At 33.5% G+C, this 23,675-nt stretch overlaps 2 protein-coding genes and 2 long non-coding RNA genes across 5 annotated transcripts in view; all 4 read left to right on the top strand.

Annotated features, from left to right (window-relative positions):
• LOC127726923 (HMG box-containing protein 1-like) overlaps positions 1-154 on the top strand; it is a 29,726-nt gene extending 29,572 nt beyond the window's left edge. Inside the window, exon 13 of the mRNA XM_052234311.1 lies at positions 14-154. The gene's annotated coding sequence lies outside the window, so the exon portion shown is untranslated. The remainder of the gene's footprint in view (positions 1-13) is intronic.
• A 1,493-nt stretch (positions 155-1,647) lies between these two features.
• LOC127726936 (uncharacterized) lies at positions 1,648-5,587 on the top strand. 2 transcript variants are annotated; one of them, XR_007993711.1, is made up of 2 exons: positions 1,648-1,810; positions 2,143-5,587. It is a non-coding gene; the product is annotated as an uncharacterized LOC127726936 (long non-coding RNA). The 2 variants fall into 2 exon arrangements; XR_007993710.1 differs by having other exon boundaries at positions 1,977-5,587.
• Positions 5,588-8,379: 2,792 nt separating this feature from the next.
• LOC127726940 (uncharacterized) lies at positions 8,380-12,219 on the top strand. Its single transcript, XR_007993715.1, has 2 exons — positions 8,380-12,055; positions 12,106-12,219. It is a non-coding gene; the product is annotated as an uncharacterized LOC127726940 (long non-coding RNA).
• Positions 12,220-20,342: 8,123 nt separating this feature from the next.
• The window catches only part of LOC127726912 (uncharacterized), a 43,249-nt gene continuing 39,916 nt past the window's right edge, over positions 20,343-23,675 (top strand). The window contains exon 1 of the mRNA XM_052234283.1: positions 20,343-20,530. Within this exon, the coding sequence (XP_052090243.1) occupies positions 20,420-20,530 (111 nt within the window). The 5' untranslated portion in view covers positions 20,343-20,419. The remainder of the gene's footprint in view (positions 20,531-23,675) is intronic.

Raw genomic sequence — 23,675 nt, 5'->3', positions numbered from 1 at the left:
TTTGTTTTTTTAGATTGATCTCATATTTATATCACTGCCATAGTGAACTACAACGTAATGGAGGCCCAGTAATACAACAAAGGCAAAGCTCAGTATTGTAGTCAGATAGTTTTCCACAACAAACTGCTAGATTTTTAACTAGTTTATTCAGGAAAATTTATGGAATTCAAGATTTCCTTTGTCCCTTAATTTAGAGATGTATATATCTGTATCTACATTTGTATAACTAAAGTTTTCCTGTATCAGTTTATGTAGATTTGTATTTTCAGGGCCGATTTTTCTCAGGTTATGAACAAATAAATTGTTTAAGTTAACTAGAATGTTAACAGATCTGCACAAAAAAACAAGTATTTCAAAATTACAGATATTTCTATTTATTCTGTTTTTGTTAAAATTTTAGGATTTTGCACCCTATTAAATGAATGACCTTCTTTGAATATCAAAGGAAATGAATAATCTTTGATAAGAATCTACAGTTTGTTGTTATTTTTATTCTGTCGACATTCCTATTTAATTTTGATGACTTTATGATTGTTCCTATTTTATTATATTTGATATTTATATATTTATATAAAGTCAATCAGACTTGAACTGTTGATATGTTTTTGTTTTTTTATCACGTCTTATAATGTGTTCAAAGGAGAGAAATATTTCTTTGTATCGTTTTGGCTTTTTACATGCAATTATTTTATCAATATAGAAATTTGACTTTGTATATTAAGAACCATGTTCAGTTTTTGCTTTATCGAAATGAAATCTTCTGAATCTAAAAGGTTCAGGCAGTTGAGAATATACATTAAATTTGACTTTACTTTATTTAAAATTCAAACCTTGATAAGTGGACGTTATTGCGACCTGACATAATCACTTAATTTGACCAGGATGTTATTGAGACCTGACATAATCACTTTATTTGACCAGGATGTTATTGAGACCTGTCATAATCACTTTATTTGACCAGGATGTGATTGAGACCTGACATAATGACTTTATTTGACCAGGATGTTATTGAGACCTGACATTATCACTTTATTTAACCAAGGTTAGAGCCAGACTTCACTTCAGAATCTCTGTGAACAGGGTCATTTTATTAGAGGTATATTGAAAAAGAAAAAAACATTCCTGTTATTAAAAGATTTAGTGTTAATGTTGAATGAACTAAAGTAAGTGTCTCATTTAACGGCATTTTTACTGAAAATACAACACCCCAATAAAGGCTCAGTGTATAATAGAAAAAATTATTGCTTTCTTGATTTTGATTATTTGATTTATTTAATGAGATACAATATTTAAAATGATGTTACTCATGTTTTAATAATAGCCCTTCCATCTATTAATTGCTATTGTAAATGGTTGTTTATATGAATGTTTGTTTTGGCTGAGTGAATACATTTTATCTCCAAACTGTATACAGGATATTGAAATGTTAAGTTTTGAATGTCATATTTTATAATGAAATTTTAAGTTAGTAAAATTATATAGTGCTTATATAAATTGATTTTTTTGCAGCAGAAAAGAAATTATAGATTTGTGAACTTCTATACACTACTCTTTTATTATATCTTTGCATTTAGATTTGTACAAAAGGTATTATGGACTGGACTTAGGTGTAAAACTGAAATTTAAAGATATGTTATAGCTTGTCCTTTTTAGCTCACCTGGCCCGAAGGGCCAAGTGAGCTTTTCTCATCACTTGGCGTCCGTCGTCCGGCGTCGTCCGTCGTCGGCGTTAACTTTTTACATTTTGAACTTCTTCTAGAGAACCACTGAATGGAATGAAACCAAACATGGCATGAATGTTCCTTATGAGGTCCTCACCAAGTGTTGTTACTTTGTAGCCGATCCATCATCCAAGATGGCCGCCAGCGGGGGACTTAGTTTAACATAGGACCCTATGGGAAATGCATACAATTGACTTCTTTTAGAGAACCACTGAATGGAATGAAACCAAACATGACATGAATGTTCCTTATGAGGTGCTGACCAAGTGTTGTTACTTTGTAGCCGATCCATCATCCAAGATGGCCGCCAGCGGGGGACTTAGTTTAACATAGGACCCTATGTGAAATGCGTACAAATGACTTCTTTTAGAGAACCACTGAATGGAATAAAACCAAACATGGCATGAATGTTCCTTATGAGGTGCTGACCATGTGTTGTTACTTTGTAGCCGATCCATCATCCAAGATGGCCGCCATCAGGGAACTTAGTTTAACATAGGACCCTATGGGAAATACATACAAATGTCTTCTTTTAGAGAACCACTGAATGGAATGAAACCAAACATGACATGAATGTTCCTTATGAGGTGCTGACCAAGTGTTGTTACTTTGTAGCCGATCCATCATCCAAGATGGCCGCCAGCAGGAGACTTAGTTTAACATAGGACCCTATGGGAAATACATAAAAATGTCTTCTTTTAGAGAACCACTGAATGGAATGAAACCAAACATGGCATGAATGTTCCTTATGAGATGCTGATCAAGTGTTGTTACTTTGCAGTCGGTCCATCATCCAAGATGGCCGCCAGCAGGGGACTTAGTTTAACATAGGACCCTACGGGAAATACATACAAATGTCTTCTTTTAGAGAACCACTGAATGGAATGAAACCAAACATGGCATGAATGTTCCTTATGAGGTGCTGACCAAGTGTTGTTACTTTGTAGCCGATCCATCATCCAAGATGGCCGCCAGCGGGGGACTTAGTTTAACATAGGACCCTATGGGAAATACATACAAATGTCTTCTTTTAGAGAACCACTGAATGGAATGAAACCAAACATGGCATGAATGTTCCTTATGAGGTGCTGACCAAGTGTTGTTACTTTGCAGTCGGTCCATCATCCAAGATGGCCGACAGCAGGGGACTTAGTTTAACAAAGGACCTATGGGAAATACATACAAATGTCTTCTTTTAGCGAACCACTGAATGGAATGAAACCAAACATGGCATGAATGTTCCTTATGAGGTGCTCACCAAGTGTTGTTACTTTGTAGCCGATCCATCATCCAAGATGGCTGCCAGCGGGGGACTTAGTTTAACATAGGACCCTATGGGAAATGCATACAATTGACTTCTTTTAGAGAACCACTGAATGGAATGAAACCAAACATGACATGAATGTTCCTTATGAGGTGCTGACCAAGTGTTGTTACTTTGTAGCCGATCCATCATCCAAGATGGCCGCCAGCGGGGGACTTAGTTTAACATAGGACCCTATGGGAAATACATACAAATGTCTTCTTTTAGAGAACCACTGAATGGAATGAAACCAAACATGGCATGAATGTTCCTTATGAGGTGCTGACCAAGTGTTGTTACTTTGTAGCCGATCCATCATCCAAGATGGCCGCCAGCGGGGGACTTAGTTTAACATAGGACCCTATGGGAAATACATAAAAATGTCTTCTTTTAGAGAACCACTGAATGGAATGGAACCAAACATGGCATGAATGTTCCTTATGAGATGCTGATCAAGTGTTGTTACTTTGCAGTCGGTCCATCATCCAAGATGGCCGCCAGCAGGGGACTTAGTTTAACATAGGACCCTATGGGAAATACATACAAATGTCTTCTTTTAGAGAACCACTGAATGGAATGAAACCAAACATGGCATGAATGTCCCTTATGAGGTGCTGACCAAGTGTTGTTACTTTGTAGCCGATCCATCATCCAAGATGGCCGCCAGCGGGGGACTTAGTTTAACATAGGACCCTATGGGAAATACATACAAATGTCTTCTTTTAGAGAACCACTGAATGGAATGAAACCAAACATGGCATGAATGTTCCTTATGAGGTGCTGACCAAGTGTTGTTACTTTGCAGTCGGTCCATCATCCAAGATGGCCGACAGCAGGGGACTTAGTTTAACAAAGGACCTATGGGAAATACATACAAATGTCTTCTTTTAGCGAACCACTGAATGGAATGAAACCAAACATGGCATGAATGTTCCTTTTGAGGTACTGACCAAGGGTTGTTACTTTGCAGTCGGTCCATCATCCAAGATGGCCGACAGCAGGGGACTTAGTTTAAAAAAGGACCTATGGGAAATACATACAATTGTCTTCTTTTAGAGAACCACTGAATAGAATTGAACCAAACATGGCATGAATGTTCCTTATGAGTTGCTGACCAAGTGTTGTTACTTTGCAGTCGATCCATCATCCAAGATGGCCGCTAGGGGGGGGGGGGGGGGGGGGGGGGGGGGGGGGGGGGGGGGGGGGCTTAGTTTAACATAGGACCCTATGGGAAATACATACAAATGTCTTCTTTTAGAGTAGCACTGAATGGAATGAAACCAAACATGGCATGAATGTTCCTTATGAAGTGCTGACCAAGTGTTGCTACTTTGTTGCCGATTTACTGTTCAAGATTGCCACCAGGATATTTTATTAAATAACGGGACCAATATTAATCAAAATTTGGCCTCAATCATTATTTGGGTATCTGTTATGATTTTTATCTATCTTTACATGATTTCTAAAACCAAAGTAGAGTCAGGTGAGCGACACAGGCTCTTGAGAGCCTCTAGTTGTTTTTGTTTTTGTTTGCAGAATATTTGTTCTTGAATATTTTATTTAGTGAATACTTTTAAAGTTAATAGTATATTTATATGTTGGTTTTAATATACCATACATGTTAGTCAGGTTGTTGAATTCCAGCTTACAGTGGAACATTCTCAGACTTGTGTTCAATTATATAGCCAGTGATATACACAAAAATATCAACATTTTCTATTGTTTTAATGAAATTACCTATAATATATTATCAAAACCTGTTTGTAAACTAGCTGACAGCTAAAGAAAGAAACATACATTATCCTCTCAAGGAGGTTCTATTCTATTTCGAAGAGAACCTCATTGGTCCTATATACACAATGCTATAGGGTAATCTTCAGTCATTACCAATATGCTCATTGTTGTCGTCCTGAACATACATGAAATATTGGCCATTGGACGTAAGTCAACCAACAAACAAACAATCAATATAGAATTATATTATTTTTAGAATAAGTAAAAGTACATTGGCAATAGCTTTGACAATTCTGGGAATGGTTCATTGTTTTACAAGGAAAATTGATCTCAACCATTATGAGCTAGGAATATCACTTTACTTATATATATAGAAGTATGTATCATTGTTAACTGTTATTGTATGAAGTCTAGTGCTATGCATTTGTCTGTTGTTGAACTGTTGGAATATATGTTATTTTTTTGTTTTTAGGGTTTTTTTGGTCAAAAGTACTTCTTGTAAAAAGATAAAGCATTATATCATTTAAATCAAATTATATTTGAAGTAGTACAATTTTCATTGAAAAAAATATAACTTTTATAATGCTCAATGGAATTATTCTTTTAGGACTGTGGAGAAAATGTCCGTTTTCTAGTCTTTACAATTTTGTATATATCTATATGTAAAAGTGCTATCTTGTGAAGAGTGCTATTTAATTATGTTTCTACTTTTGTAGTGGATTCGAAGAATCAAGTGCTTAATTTTGCAATATTATATTTATTTAGCTTCAATCTTTGTATTCTAGATTTGTTTTTTGTTTGTTCATAGTATTAAAATAGGACTGGATTTTTCAAGCTCAGTTTTTGCAGAAAGGAGTACACATTTATATTTTTCCTCTCCAGATTACAAAATGTCTTACTTTATTGTTGCACAATTTACCGTTTCAGAATCTAATGAATTCTGGGTAATATTTTCAGAGACTTAAACCAAAACATTGTGATTGGTTTAAAACGTACTATACAATGGAAATTCAACTAATGACGTAATGTTATCTTCATTTTGGGTTACGAACAATGAGATCACCCATTGTCCTTTAGATTTTGAAAAGGTGAATTAAAAGATCTACCAAGAAAAAATCTTCATTTGAATTATAGTAACTTAAAGCCCTTGTTCCTAACTGTAGAGACAAAATAAAAGCTTAACATCTTTTTTTTAAAAAGCAAGAAATTAAAAAAATAAATATGGAATTACGGTATTCAAATTTTCTATGGAAGATACAAAAACGTTATATACAAAGATGGCTATAAAATATACTAACTGACAAATGAATGTGTCATAGATAAAACTAGAAAGTTCTTGGAAATGGTTGTGAAAAGTCAAGTAAGGAAGTAGGTTTGATAATTTATAAAAAGAATAAAATGATATAGTACCTGAAGTGGTCCGAGTACACAGTTATCGTCCTTTGATTTTCGTTGTCCACGAATAAAGTCCCTAGTGTGGACAGTGTGTTGCTTGCCAATTTTTTTAGTACCCCTTCCAAATGTATTCCTTCATGTTTTATGCCTCAAATAGCAAGTAGGGGGATGAAATTACACTGTAAAAAAATTTGGGTCATGAATTGTAAAGTAAAGTAGTGATTTGGTCCAGCTGAAAAAGGTTAAAAATTAGCACTTCGGAAGCTGTCAAAAGATTTCAAGACCCCCTTAACATAGAATTGTCCATATTTTGAGTTAGAGCCGATGAAGTTTTCTATAATTTTGATATAATTTGTCCCAAAAGTAGTACAACACACTGTAAAAATATTATTGAGAAAGCGCAGGTGGGATTTTTTTTATTTTCATTTATTGTCTAAAAGAAATGCACTACGAAATAACTGTGTACTCGGACCTAAGAGGCGAAATCAGTAAATATAGAATCTGTACTTTGGCAACTTCCCTGAATGATTTAATGGTGTCAATTTGTCAGATAGCATGAAACTAAAGGATTTAAACTTTTATTTGATAGAAATTCTGCAAAAATTACCCATTTTGGCATTATATGGTCAAAATAAGCATTTCAAAGCTTTTTCAATTTTGATGCATAAATGGCATTCTGACTTTCTATGTGACAGGTTTTCCTGTGTCAATATTTGTGTTTCTATGCTTTAACCCAGTTGTATTACTCATTTGTGAACTCTGAATCTACAGAAAATAAGATTATCTCAGACAATATGTGCAAAATGTGTTGTATAAATGACCCTCGTGTAACGGCCTGTTTGGATCAAGTTAAATGTGAGGACCTAGGTACATAAAAGTTGAAGTCCATAATAAAGATTTCACTAAATTTGTATTAAAAGCACTTCACAATGTCTTTTGTACCTGTTTCATTTCACATAGTATCTTTCTTTTCTTATGTTAAATAGCAAGTGGTTCAAATATAAGCCTGCTGAGGCTAAAATTGCATGCGAGTTTTTCACTAAAAAGTGAAAAATCTTTGTATCAGACCATACTGTCTGCAAAAAAAGTAGAATGCAAGAGTCCCTTTATTCTCAGATTTATTGTATCATGTAACCTGAGTATAGAAATTATAAAAGAGACACAAATTTTTATTTCCTATAGCTTCAGTATGCATTTTTAAATGTAAATATGTGCTACGGCCTAAATTGACCCTAAATTATTTTCAGTCTTACTTGGCTTAAGACCCTTTTATACTAATATGGTATGCTATTTGTAATTTTTCTTTCCATTTAAAGTACATTTAATACATATGTAAGGATTATTTATAACCAAAAAACTCCACAAATTTAAAATTGCTGGAAAATAATACATCTTCATGTAAGGCCCCCTTCATTGGAAAACCTCCATTTTTTGGCACAGGCTCATATAAATTTGACTTTTAAATAATTGTGATAAGTCTGATAAATCAAATGAGTATTCTATTGCTTTAAATACATAATATGTCATATATAAAGCCCTTTAAAATGTAATTTTTTGCAATATTTTAATTTTTAAAGCCCCAAATGTCGATAGTTGAAATTTTTCAATTTAAACGTCAAAATTTAACACGCGAAGTTGAATATAGAATTTATCATATTGTCTATAATATATATCCTATTGCCATGAAACTTTGTCAGCAGTCTCATAATTTATTAAGCTTTAGTCATACCAAGTTTTATTAAGATTGGTCAAATTTTTCTATCCTATTAGGTCCGAGTACACAGTTATCGTCCTTTGATTTTCGTTGTCCACGAATAAAGTCCCTAGTGTGGACAGTGTGTTGCTTGCCAATTTTTTTAGTACCCCTTCCAAATGTATTCCTTCATGTTTTATGCCTCAAATAGCAAGTAGGGGGATGAAATTACACTGTAAAAAAATTTGGGTCATGAATTGTAAAGTAAAGTAGTGATTTGGTCCAGCTGAAAAAGGTTAAAAATTAGCACTTCGGAAGCTGTCAAAAGATTTCAAGACCCCCTTAACATAGAATTGTCCATATTTTGAGTTAGAGCCGATGAAGTTTTCTATAATTTTGATATAATTTGTCCCAAAAGTAGTACAACACACTGTAAAAATATTATTGAGAAAGCGCAGGTGGGATTTTTTTTATTTTCATTTATTGTCTAAAAGAAATGCACTACGAAATAACTGTGTACTCGGACCAAGTGGTCAAATTTTATATTTAAATTTTTTGAATAGTACTAGTAAGAACTTAAAAGATCATTTGCAAAAGCAATTTGATGGTTAAACTTTATAAATGTATATAATTTTTTTGGCTATTTTTTTATGGTTTTGAAATTTGATGATGAGTACTTTTGAGTTCCAGTCCTATTATAAAGTTTAGCTGTATTGTGTATTTTTTTGACATTTGAATTGTAGACTTCAATTTGATCTCATAAATTATTTATAATATATTTCCAGTAAGTAAAAGGATAAGTAACATACATAACGTAAAGTCTGTAAATGAAGTGATAATGGATTTTTTTCAGAAATCAGATAATGGAAAAATTTGACTTTTGGCTAATAATGTAGAGCTCAAGCATTGCCCAAAATTATAGTTCTGGCAGCAATTAGATCATCACTTAAAACACTTCCTGTGTAAATATTTTTAGGGTGATGGTTGTGATCTATTATTAATGCCTTATCAAGTTTAAATTTACATAGACAAAAAAAAATATTATGCTCTTTAAAGTTTCACCATTTTTGTTATGAAACGGAAATGGTGTTGATAATAGAAGAAAATAGTAACCTAAACACCTTATCGCTATTTAGTCCAATCCGGAAAAAACAGTCATCTAGACAACTTCCTGTTTGGGTCAAGTGTCACAAACACAAAGGTCATCAGTAATGAGCTGAGGGAGGAAAACGTTTTGAAATTTGTATAGTTATGATCCAATTTTTTAAACACAAATTAAAGTAAGAAAAATGCTTTGTTTGAAGTATTTACAATGGTTTAAACATAACTCTTTGAAAATTTTTATGCACAGTACATTGTTTAAACAGGGCCCCAGATGGCGTCAACTGGTTAGAAAGAGTTGTGTAATTTCAGAACTTATCAGAATGGAATAAATAGCAATAAGGTGTATTGAAAGTTACAAAGATTGACAAAGTACATGTTGACAGCTTATTGTATCAAGCTAGTGTCAGCCATTTATGGAACAGGTTTGCCATTTTCATATGACTTTGATATATAATGTATGAATGCTTTATATATTTTATTTGATCTTTTATAATTCATTTCATGTGGCATTTTATAAAAAACAGTGCAAAAAGTGAATTTTGTTGTGACTATTTAAATGATTAAAAGCAGCTTTTTGTCTGTCATATTTTCATTGGTGCATTATTAAAATCATCAACCAGTTAAACGAGATCTTTTATTGTTAACCATCTCAAATCAAGAACCAATGATAAGGCAGCTTTTTTTTATCTGGCATTTTATTGGTGCACATCACTCATTTTTAACCAATGGCCAGGCAGCATTTTTATTGGGCATTTAGTTGGTGCATCATTAATCCATGATTATGTATATTGATGAAAATGCATTAATTATTACTGTGTTTGATAAAATAAAATACATGTGTATATACATATTGATATACAACCCTTTTTCTTTATCCATATCCCATTATAATTTTTTCCAGATTCAATAAAATAATATTATTTCTCAATATCATATGCAAGATATAACCATAATATACAGTGGCGGATCCAGAATTTTGTATAAGTGGGGGGCCCGCTGACTGACCTAAGGGGGGCCCGCTCCAGTCATGCTTCAGTGATTCCCTATATAATCAACCAAATTTTTCCCACAAAAGGGGGGCCCCCCCTGGATCCGCCTATGATATATGGGTGTTTCCTGTTTTCCCTTTGATCATCAACAATGGTTAATGTATAGCAATAAAAGTTATGCACTGGTGCATATATAACTTCAAATTATATAGGTCATCAGTGACAATAATATTTTTTAAGCAAATTTTGCTAAAAATGTAGAGTTATTGCATGAATATTATCCCTCGTAGGCCTCGGTGGCCAAGTGGTCTAAGTAGTTCTACTACTTTAATCACTAGCCAGTCAACACTGAGGTTGTGAGTTCGAATCCCGCTTGTGCGGGTGCACTCAACTCCAATCTTAATTGACTAGGATTGTCAGTTTTCCTATCGAAGGTCGTGGTTTTCTCCAGGCACTCCGGCTTCCTCCCCCAATAAAAACTGGCCGCCACGAAATAGCCCAAATGTGGCGCTTAATAGTTAAAACACCAACAATCAATCGTAGAATTGTATAGTATTCACAAGCTCATGCAATACAAAAATCTGCTGGGGACATTATTACAGTACTTAATATATAAAGTTACAGCTAATATTAAATATAACCTGCTATAAAAAGATCCAAGCTTCTTTGTATTTGGCCAAAAATCTGTTATTGTTTTAATTAATAATTCCCTTTCCTTGTTAATAGCAGAAAACTTACTTATTATTTTTTTTAATTTAATAATTGATTAAGGTAGATCTGTTCTCTTTATCGATCTTTGATAGTAAAGTAAAATCTGTCTAGATTTTTAAATGTAAAATGCACATTTTTCAAAAATGATACAATTAGTTTGAATAATTTTGATCTGTTTTTGCAAAAATATTTTTAAACACTGCCATATAAGGGGAGAAACTCAGATAATCGTAATTTTATAAAGAAATGTAAGTACATTTACTTATTTGTTTTGTTAACAAAAAAAAACATCAATTCATAGGTCCTTTTGATGTATAACAACCAATAATTCCAGACCAAGATTTTGAAATGGAAGCTGTTACTAAATTCTAGTAAAAATTTAGTATGAATAAAAGGAGGTGCAGTGTATATACAATGAGATATCAACCCAATGACAAAAATAAACCTCCGAAAAACTAGATGGCAACATAGTCTCCAGCAATGGACAAGTGTCTATACAAATGTTTAGTACTTAACAGAAACAAAATCAAAGCCATTTATACCCAATTCCCAAAATAATGAAAAACATTAAGGTCAAGGATATGTGAATGGACTATGTCACAGATTTTGGTAAAATTTTTAAAATAGTTCAACATTTGTACAGTAAGTACAAAACAATCTATTAAAAACATGGTAAAAAATTATTGTTTGAAAAAAAAAAATTTCTGATCACCCACTCAATAGATTTTTCATCAAATTGATATGTTGTTGCCAGATAATTTCAGTACTGATGAGGTAAAATAATTATAGGGTCAACAACTTTGCTTTTTGGGTAAACAACAGTAATGTGGTGTTCTTTGTGAAAAAAATAAAGTTAACATATTCACAATGTAAAGCCCTCCAACAGGGTTACAGGTTGGTTAATACATCAGAAACAATGTGAGTGACTCGATGATTATATAAATCAATCAAAGCAAACAACATGTCAACTTGATGGGTTTTGGAGATTTGATTTTAAGACAATTTTGAGAATGTTTTTCATCATTATGTACTTGCTATGCAAATGAACACCTATTTTGAAAGAATTTTATTCAATAATATTTCAGAAAATAAAATATGTTAGTGCATTACTTATTTGCTTTTTTAGTTCAAGTTAACATAGTAAAATTATATGCAAAATCATTGACATGGCCCATTTCCTGTAATGAAATAAGCACTTGATAAGTTTGGTGCATCTTAAGATATGAAAACTACAGTGTAGGTTCCTGTCTTGGTTACAAATGATATTTTAGTTTTAAGAGAAGTAACAAAATTGAACTATTAGATTTTATAATAATAATGTATACTTCTTCACCAATTTTTTTTTTATTATCGTTTGGATGAAAATATTCTACTGTACTGCATATTGATTATTTAATTATCACTCGTAAAACAATTCTACTGTACTGCATATTGATTTATTTTATTATCATTCAGATAAAACAATTCTACTGTACTGCATATTGAATATGTCATTTGATTCTTTTTTTATAATGATTTTTAATCAGATAATCAAGTCTTTATGAATAATAAAGAACAAATATGAATCATTTTTGAGTTATTCCTGCATAACTAATCCAAATTGCTAGTTTTAAAGGCCATCCAATTATTGTACCCCACGGTGCACACTGCAGGGGACATATTGATAGTCTTTATGTCTGAATCAGAACAACACTCAGTCTGAAAAAAAGCTTTCATATTTAGTAGTAGTATCAGTCATCCTATTGTTCTGACTATGCTATATCATCATTTTGAATCGATAATTTTTATGGAGTTATGGGACTTTGACCATTTTGTTTTCCCATACGACAAAATGTCATCACTGTAAATGGATTGTCCAGCTAAATCCTCCTACAGTTTTCAAGCTAGTACATATAATGTTCTAAAGGTGTGCATATTATCAGGATTATTATTATAAGGGTCCCTTCGATTGATCGGCTGAAGGCCTATAGTACATGTAAGAAAGTTACAGTGAAGGTCAAGATCAAACACTTGGTTCAACTTAGTCACACCCCTGTGCATGTGTAGAAAAACCGTTTCTGCTTGAATTTCAAACCCTTTAAAATTTGGTAATGAAACTTGACAGGACTATTTACCAGTACTAGAAGGTGTGTATTGTTCGAGGAAGGAAACCCTACAGTGATGATCGGCAAGGTAAAAAGAAACCCTACAGTGAAGGTCAAGGTAAAAAAAATTGTTCAACTAAGCCTCTGCGCAAGTGTAGAAAATTTTTCCCCGCTCTTTAACTTTCAAACCCCTTGGAGTTTGGTAATGAAACTTGGACATGATAATTCACCTCTACTTATAAATCATAATTGTTACCATGCTATACTTTCATTTTGATTTGACAATTTCATGAGATTCATATGGGACTATGGCAATTTCTGGATGCCTTCCACAAATGTTGCAGAATGCCAGGCGTATGGATGCTATTCTGATGGGGTATATAGAATCATTTTAAGGTATACATGTCAACCTGACAGGGTTCACCTGTCCTTGACCTCATTTAATGGATCATAGATGAACATGAAGTTTTGATGGTTCGATACAGTATTAAAGCAGGTCTAAACTTGGTGTATGGAATGATACTAAGGTGTACCTATCCGTCTGGCAGGTCTAATCTGACCTTGACTTCATTTTCAAGGGTCGTTGATAAATGTTAATAATTTGTCGTTAGGTCCGTTTCTTGATAACAAAAACAGTAGGTCCGTTATATTTAGGGCATGGAAAAGAGCGAGAAAGATACCAAAGGAATATTCAAACTCATAAGTCGAAAACAAACTGGCAATACCTTGGCAAAAAACAAAAACCACCAAAAGACAAACAACAGTATACAAAACACAACATAGAAAACTATAGACTGAACTGCACAAACCTCATAAAAAACGGGGGTGATCGCAGGTGCTCCAGAAGGCTAGTCAGATCCTGGAATCAGTATAAAGTGTATATGTCCTTCTGGCAGGGTTGATCTGAATCATTACCTCATCAAGATTGGTGATTATGTCTTTCTCAGATACTATAAGTATTACTACTGTAGGTCAGCCATATTTGATGTGTGTAATGACTTTATTTCCTCTGGCGGAATTGTTCTGACATTGATCTTATTTTCGTTGTTCATTGGTCAACATTATATTGTCATGATTAGGTTCGTTTCTCAGACACTGAAAGCAACATGTCAACTATATTTGGTGATTCATATGATCCTGACCTCATTTTTATCATTGATAATCATTGATAAATATGGTTCCTCTTCAAAGGGGGTTTAAAGATAAGTTAGATTCGATTAGATTAGATGTTAAATTTCTGATATACATGTAGTAAGACTTTGACATTAAAGACTTTCAGCATAAAATTAATTCATAATAAGTAATAAGTAACGGATGAGAAAATATAAGTGTGCGCATTTTTCAACTCACAAGGCCCAAAGACACAATAATATACAAGTACATCTAATCGTCAAGGGGACTACTATGACAATTTTCTATTATCAACAGCTAGTACATCATCGCGGTATCCGTCTCTTCTATTTTAAGATCATTCAGTGTCGATTATTAAGTTAGGTCCATAAAGGTATCTGCTATGACTATAAAAGATGCTAATAAATACAAAAGGTTTTTACCAGTAAAGCGTATATCTGTTACCATTAAAAAAAACAGCTAAAACTACCTTCTTCTGTTTAGTACCTGCAGAACCCTTCAAAGCATCTAACTTTATCATTTCAAACTTTTCTAATCTTTTAATGCGTGGGATTCAAGTTCTCAAACTAAAATTTGTATCGTTGCCTACTGTTAACATGTGTATTAATAAACAGAGACGTAAGTAATATGCCAACAAGACAGCAAAACAACGACAAAAATTACCAAAACGGCCATTTGTACATGTGTTTGTGATTGTGTGTATCAGTGTATGTAATTTTGCGTCTTCTTTTTTGTTTGATTATGATATAGTCTTGTCTCTTGATTTTACCGTGTGACACAGTCACTTTGAAACTCTTGTAGTGTGCACTCATCACCAACAAGTATGAATATTAAATAAGTGATCGTCTATGTAAGCTACATGATTTCAGATCTTTCTAAAGCAAGGTCTCCTTTAGGTTCGTCCAGGGATCTTTTTTGAACACTTTTTGTTTTGACTTTCTTTAACTTAAAACTGTGTTGCTTTTGTTAATTTGATATATGTATTGGAACTCTTGTAATCTGATTATCGTCAGAAACTTGCTAATAGAAGCCAGGTCATGTCCGGACGAATTAAGAACCAGAATCATATGTTAGCAATAACACAAAATGTGGTCTCACATGCAACCATGAGGAGACACCTACCTTGCAATCTATACTGAAAAGCGAGCAAGATACACTAGAAGCTTAACTCCTTTGTATTCCAGTACCGCATCGGAGATCTCGTGGTAGGGTGCTCGCCTCGGTGGTCTCATTTCGAGTGCGAACCGGCTGTGTCAAACCAAAGACTTGAAAATGGGTATTTGCTGCTTCTCCGCTAAGCACGCGGCCTTTAGAAGTAAGATTTAGGTCTGGTCGGCTCGAACTGTTACTTTGTGAATGAGCACGTTAACTAACCGGTTCAGCGTGTCGGTTTAGTACAAAGCAGGGTTTTAATTGCATATCACGATCTCGTCCTGAATATGCACTTAATTTGCAAATATGTATTCCACTGTCGCTTGAGTGCAGGATTTGGATTTTTTTCGTGGTTTGCGCTGAATATTTAACTTTCTATTTTTATACCACATACTGAACAGTACTAATTATAAAAATAAGAAGATGTGGTATGCTTGCCAATGAAACAACTCTCCACAAGAGACCAAATGACACAGAAATTAACAACTATAGGTCACCGTACGGCCTTCAACAACGAGTAAAACCCATATCGCATAGTCAGCGAGAAAACTAACAGCCTGATTTATGTACAAAATAATGAACGAAAAACAAATATGATCAGCAACAAACGACAACCACTGAATTACAGGCTCCTGACTTGAGACAGGCACATACAGAATGTGGCAGGGTTAAACTAGTTTGCTGGCGCCAAACCCTCCCCATAACCTGGGACAATGGTGCAGAGACACAACACAAGAACAAACTATACATTATAGTGTGTCTTTCTATGTTGTGATGTTACACTATTGTTTCAGATAAGGGTGAAGGTTTGGTACCATTAAAACGTTAATACCCACTGCAATTGTTTGCACCTGTCCTCAGACAGGAATCTGATGTTCAGTAGTTGTCGTTTGTTGATGTGGTTCATAAGTGTTTCTCGTTTCTTGTTTTTTATATAGATTAGACCGTTGGTTTTCCCGTTTGAATGGTTTTACACTAGTAATTTTTGGGGCCCTTTATAGCTTGCTGTTCGGTGTGAGCCAAGGCTCCGTGTTGAAGACCGTACTTTGACCTATAATGGTTTACTTTTATAAATTTTGACTTGGATGGAGAGTGGTTTCATTGGCACTCATACCACATCTTCTTATACCTATATACAAAACAATAAACGAAAAACAAATATAAGAAACAGTAATAAACGACAACCACTAAATTACAGGCTCCTGACTTAGGACAGGCACATATAGAATGCGGCGTGGTTAAACTAGTTTGAAGGCGCCAACCCTCCCCCTAACATGGGACAGTAGTGAAGCAGTACAACATAATAACAAACTATAAAAATCAGTTGAAATGGGCTTAACTCATCAGATAGATACAAAGCAGAAATAGATCTAACAAAAACACAGAGTGGACGTGGCAGGATATTTAAATACATCCCCACAACAAAAAGACACTAGATATAAAAATAAGAAGATGTGTTATGCCAACGAGACAACTCCCCACAAGAGACCAAATGACACAGACATTAACAACTATAGGTCACCGTACGACCTTCAACAATGAGCAAAACCCATACCGCATAGTCAGCTATAAAAGGCCCCGAAATGACAAATGTAAAACAATTCAATAGAGAAAACTAATTTATGTACAAAATAATGAACGAAAAACAAATATGATACTCAGAAACAAACGACAACCACTAAATTACAGGCTCCTGACTTGGGACAGGCACATACAGAATGTGGCGAGGTTAAACATGTTTGGCGGGCGCCCAACCCTCCCCCTAACCTGGGACTAAGTACAGATGTGAGAGTACTCGCGGTAACTGACAGATAGTTCAAATTCAATAAGAACTAATAAAAAAATCAAGCATCTAAGACTAAAATATCAGTCAATACACACCCAAGATCCAATGGAGTGCAATGCCAAGACGCAGGTATCGACAGATTGTAGAGCCATGAATGTGCAGATGTATATAAAAATAATATTTAGTTTGATTTTAATTTACTGATAACGAAATCAATATTGATACCAATAAAAACAATATTCAAAGTTCTAATTATAGTGTTGGATTGTTAACCTTTTAGACTAAGTTTATTTAAAGGATCGATAAGTCTAATTATAGTGTTGGATTGTTAACCTTTTAGACTAAGTTTATTTAAAGGATCGATAAGTTTACCCGGATCGTATCGACATTTCCGGTCTCGGTAAACAACGTCTCCGTAAAAATTAGGATGTGCTATCCCGTTTGAAATAAGTTTTCTACAGGCTGGTACAACCAAACTTCCAAACCAAATCTTGATATCTATGGAAGAATTTAGTAAAGGTTTAAGATGAATTGTTTTAATGAAATCCTTGACTTAATAATTTACCAGTAATACATAGATACTTACTAAGCTTGTTATACCTTATTTTGAGTGAAATTAACCACTCTAAAATATCCCATATTTTACTATCCATACGTTGTTTTTAAGCATGAATATTAACAACAAAAACAAGGTAAGACACAAGCTTTGTGGTTTAAAAAAAAAAAAGAAAATTGAATATTTAGTGTAAACAATGAAAACAAGTCCAAATCCTGTACCCAAGCGACTATTCGCAAATACAAGAAGGAAGATTCGGTTTCCACAAAACATGCACAAAATGATTAAGACTTTGAAAAACGCAAAAGTGGATAGATGCAAGTGACAAATTAAATCATACGTGTCTATTTTTGTTGAAGGAAAACCCCAAAGTGGGCTTTACTTTTAACAAGTGTGTACCGGTCTAATTTGTTTGTCGTACGAGGCAGTTATTGACCTTTGTTAAAATCTCGCTCGCTTCTCAACACTACATTCAGATTTACTGAACATGCATATTTCTCTATGCTAGTTCAGAATTGTTTGTTCATTAAACATTATTCATGGCGAATTTACCGATTCGTTGTTCCGAAGAATTTATATGAAATTATTCAGTGGTACTTTACATCAAAGAAAATGACAGTCGTCTATTTTATTTTCACTACAACTAAATCTACCTTTTCTTTTTAAAACGATAATACGAGACACACAATTTACAACGTATTACCCTCATTTTCTGATGACAATCCAAATTATCACCCTGTTTTTAATGGCGGTCGGCCTACCTGGCAAAACCTATCTAGGCTATTGTATTGCTTATTGTCACCGTTTATTCTCTTCCTGAGTATGTATGAAATATTTGTCACTGGAGGTTAACCAAGTTATGACCAATCACTGTATATAAACAGAGCACCTGTTCTGCATATAAAAATATGATTTCTCTACACAGGGCCGGGTTAAATATAAGCTAGATTAGATTAGAATCCTAATAACTGAAGCATCAATTTTCAAACTTTGAATCAGATATACAATACACTATGATTGTAACTAAAGATAATGAGATTGTGAATCTCGTGTCTCTCTTATTTCCGTGCTTAAAAAGGTATAGAAAAGTAAACTGATCAATTTGAACTGTATGTCAGACTCGGAAGATGGAGACCAGGCAGACTACAGATAGGTATATAAAAAAAAGCTTAACTGTGAAAAATAAACTGCATTGCATGCTTGATTTGTGTAAAAAAAATAAAAACTTAGATGAAAATTTGTTTAAATCGGAACAAACATCGGTTAATTTGAACTAAATGGCACCTGGGACTAATACAGTCTATTGGTCACAGATAGCATCCGATCGATCATTATCAGTTCAGCAATGGAGCCGAGTGACTACCCCAAGGTATCGTGTTGAAGACTATGTACACCTGTTAAAAATAAAATTTAAATGATAAATGTCAAATGTAAAGTGTAGTTGCTATTAACTGTACAGTTATAATATAGTATAATAGTCCCAGCTATTAACAAGGACCTATATGTTAGTTTTACCTGAGACATGTAAGTATACAAAAAGTCATGTCTCTGGTTTTACGTCCTTGCTATTACAACAACAACAACAACAACAATTTTGATTTGTCAATCAAGGCGCCCAAAGGAGCAGAACAATTACAGTTTAAATTAAAGTGTACAAAATTAATAATTGAATGAACTATAGCAATATCTCACAATAAAACTAAAACCGTATATGAGAAAAGGGAGACAACAACACAGTGTATTCCCAAAAATAAAAACTTAGATGAAAATTTGTTTAAATCGGAACAAACATCGGTTAATTTGAACTAAATGGCACCTGGGACTAATACAGTCTATTGGTCACAGATAGCATCCGATCGATCATTATCAGTTCAGCAATGGAGCCGAGTGACTACCCCAAGGTATCGTGTTGAAGACTATGTTCACCTGTTAAAAATAAAATTTAAATGATAAATGTCAAATGTAAAGTGTAGTTGCTATTAACTGTACAGTTATAATATAGTATAATAGTCCCAGCTATTAACAAGGACCTATATGTTAGTTTTACCTGAGACATGTAAGTATACAAAAAGTCATGTCTCTGGTTTTACGTCCTTGCTATTACAACAACAACAACAACAACAATTTTGATTTGTCAATCAAGGCGCCCAAAGGAGCAGAACAATTACAGTTTAAATTAAAGTGTACAAAATTAATAATTGAATGAACTATAGCAATATCTCACAATAAAACTAAAACCGTATATGAGAAAAGGGAGACAACAACACAGTGTATTCCCAAAGATAATGAGTGAGTGAACACAATCAGTATCGTTGTATTATTGAAGGAAGAGCTGGGTGCCACTCATGTCTTATTGCTTAATTTTGCAGTCTTCTCTGAGTCTTTATTAAACTATCTATATATTAAACTATCTATTAATTTTATCATTATATTATCAACTATTGGAACTTCATTTGACATCAACCATAATATACATTTTGATTGGTCTTTTAAAAATTCAAAATTAGTAAATTTAGAAGATAAATCTATAATGAAACTGGAGGCTTTCAGAAAAAGAAGAAGAATTATAGTTTATTCCAAACAAGGACTCCGAAGAATAAACATTTGACACGACAATAACATTATAATTTGTAAATAACACAAATAAGATTCAATTAATTTATTAATAAGAGTGCCCTGAGACTACTATAGTAGTGATATAGACCTTACTGGTCTCAGGAGTAATCATATTTAAAGTCAAGACACACTAAAAAATGCATCGGGAAAAAAATCATGGCCATAAAATTGTTCATGCTAATGTTATAAACATAAACAATTCATTTAGCCTTATACTGTATACCAAATTCGACTTTTATTCTTATATACCCTAAATTTATTTGCCAGTATGTTCAGGATGAAATCGAGGGAATATGGCGGGGAATGTTTGTTGTAGTTCAGAGTTATCGTTTCCATTGAAAATGATCAAAGGTACCGCGACCGCCAGACGGCGGTGTTGATTGAAAGCAATAGAGTGTTTACGTACAGCGCACACATGTAGGCCTAAATATCATCAAGTTTGGGATGGATTTCTCGGCCCTGATTGCCGATTTGAGGACAATTGCAAGTCGGTACAACAGTAAAGACACCGACCGCAATGTATCAACATCTATGTATTGCGAAATGTTTCGCAAGGTGCGTAAATTTGATGATAAAGTGAGGTGGGGGTCCCGTATGACGGGTGTTATATTGGTTGGCTATCATGTCTTGTGTATTGCCGAAGACATGATGATCGTGACTGGTTGCACGTAAATCAACAATCTTCAGAATGAATACTTGACATTTTATGATCTGTATGAAAACATGTTTCTTAGGCACACTTGGTATTGTTTTAACCAGCATTTATAGATTGAATTTCCGAAAAAGAAAGGCATTCGTGACATTCCTTGTGACCCAGAAATGAAATAAACTTTGAGAAAACCCAGATATGTATACTGCAAATATATATATATATTACAATTCATACTTAGAAAATGTTAAATTTTAGCATTATTTGAATTGTAATTAATGAATAAGTTTCTTGTGTTGCTTAGTAGTAGTCATATCTTATAACTTTGTGCAGTTGCCTTGTTTTTGCTTTTAAATGAATGGACTTGTGGGACAGACATTGTCATTGTTGTGTAAACATAAATTTTTAAAACATAAATTGCTTTGCATTACTGCTAATATCTCCAAATGGAAGGTAATAATTATCATTGTTTTCTTTTTGTTGAACATTAATTTGATTAATATCATATAACACTAATGCATTTATTAGGTCTGCCTATCATGCAATTCTATGATTTACTGTAACGATTACAACAACTGTTTTTTTCTATGGCAGTTTGTTAATTCTATATTTCATGATCCTGTATTATCAGTAACGTTTTTGATTATGAATGTAGAAATAAAAAAAACTAACCAATATATGTGCTTATGCAATGGCACAAAAAGAGTCTTAAAAGGCAATTATTTGAAATTGTCTCAGTTGATAATGCAAAACAACAAATAAGGCCATTCGAAAAGTATTTTTATCATAAGAGAAATACATGTGTAGGTGTCAATATTTAATTTCAGTAATAAGTCACATATGTGCCATCTTTTATGATTTACATTATCTTGTGTCAAACTCTGTTGGGTCAAAAACTCGGATAACTTGAAGTATTTTATAAGTCCTGGCAGAATTCCTATTTGTTAAAGGCATTTCTAACTCCGATGAGTCAAACTCAATTGGTTCAAAATTTCTGTTAACTTCGTTTAATCTCTGTATTACAATTAGATTTGCATATTACTCTTATTGTTTGTTTTTCAACAACTTTGATGTTTGACCATTCTGAAAATTACGTTTGTGGGACACATTTTACCTGAGATAATAATGAAACGAATTAGTAGACCAAAGCAGAGATATTCATAAAAGATCAATGAATAATAAAACTTGTAATTAAACTGATTAAACTGTTGTTAAACGATTTTGAAAGACTTGATCTCAGCAAATAGCAGCTAGTAGAAAGTTGAAAAATTATCTGTAATGAATTGTTTCGTTTTGCAAGTACTTCCGTATTTTGTATTTCATTATCTTTGAAAACATCAGATGTGAACTGTCTATTCTGTCTTGTTTTTATGAAATAATTTTTTTTTATACCGCATGTGCTGTCAATACCTACAGATTAGGATATTAGATATGTTTTCTGGCATGACATATTGGGCTGACAGCACAAGATACAATATTGAAATAGTAGCACATGATGAACTCACGATCTAAGATGACTCGAACCTTGGATGTGTTGAATAGTAATGTCAGGTGCCTCAGACTTCGACTTATCAAAGTTAGACTGTAGGTGTGAACTACATGATTTATCCATAGTCTAAAGGGCACAATCTTGATCATGAAAATAGCCCCAAAAATGATTTTGTAAAGATCTGTTGGTTTAAGATTTCTAACTTCACAAGGTAGACAATCTTGACTGAGCTTATGAATTAAATTCAGTGACTGGATGACAAAAACAACCCGAGGGATCATGGGGATATCACACCCCTTCTGCACAGTGTACAAAGTTTGAATGCAGTACACTTCATAAGGAATCTGACTAGGATCAGAACACTTTTAAATCACTTCATAAGGAATCCTACTAGGATCAGAACACTTTTAAATCACTTCATAAGGAATCCTACTAGGATCAGAACACTTTTAAGTCACTTCATAAGGAATCTTACTAGGATCAGAACACTTTTAAATCACTTCATAAGGAATCCTACTAGGATCAGAACACTTTTAAGTCACTTCATAAGGAATCTTACTAGGATCAGAACACTTTTAAGTCTGTCTGTAACTTCCTCAACTAACCAATGTTCGGAACATAAAGTCTCAACTGCAAAGAAGATTTCCCTGTAGAAGGAAGTCGGTCAGTTTTTTTTATACGCCCGTTTACGGGACGTATTATGGTATACCGTTGACCGTCTGTCCGTCGTCAACATGTCGGACATTAACCCAAAAAATCTTTAACCAATATGCATGAAACTTTGGTAAATTGTTTATATCTATTGACGTGAGCTCCCTTTCGTTTTTTGTAAATTTAAGATTTACCGTCTCCGAGTTTTGGGGTTTTATTCATTAAAAAAGGGGGGATTTTCCAGTTTTCTGACAATAACTCAAGAATGCTTTCACCAACTTGCAAGAAATTTTGATGAATTGTTTATATCTATTGACATGAGCTCCCTTTCAATTTTTATGAATTTTAGATTTTACGTTTCCGAGTTACAGGGTTTTATTCATAAAAAAAGGGTGATTTTCCAGTTTTCTGACAATAACTAAAAAATGCTTTCAGCAGTTCTCATGAAACTTTGGTGACTTGTTTATATCTGTTGAAGTAAACTCCCTTTAGAATTTTATAAATTTTAGATTTTACATTTCTGAGTTGTGGGGTTTTATTCATTAAAAAGGGGGGATTTTCCAGTTTTTGGACAAAAACTCAAAAATGCTTTCAGCAGTTCTCATGAAACTTTGGTGAATTATTTAAAGCTATGGATGTAATCTCCATATTGATTTTCATAATTTCAAATATGACATTGAGAAGAAATTGAACTTTATTTGTTTATAGTCTGACAACAGATTTACTAAGTATTGCGCAACAGCACAGTATATTGCACAACAGCAAGAAATCTTTAATTGAATATAAATTCAATACATATAACCAATTTCAAGTTCTTTGACTACATTTATTCAGAAACCTATAATATGTCAAATATTTAATTACAATCCAAATTCAGACCTGTATCAAGCTTGAATATTGTGTCCATTTTT

Source organism: Mytilus californianus, unplaced genomic scaffold, assembly GCF_021869535.1.
Source record: "Mytilus californianus isolate M0D057914Y unplaced genomic scaffold, xbMytCali1.0.p SCAF_19, whole genome shotgun sequence".
Classification (NCBI taxonomy): Eukaryota; Metazoa; Mollusca; class Bivalvia; order Mytilida; family Mytilidae; genus Mytilus; species Mytilus californianus.
Note: the sequence above shows the minus strand (reverse complement) of the source record. Positions and strands in the feature narration are given on the sequence as shown.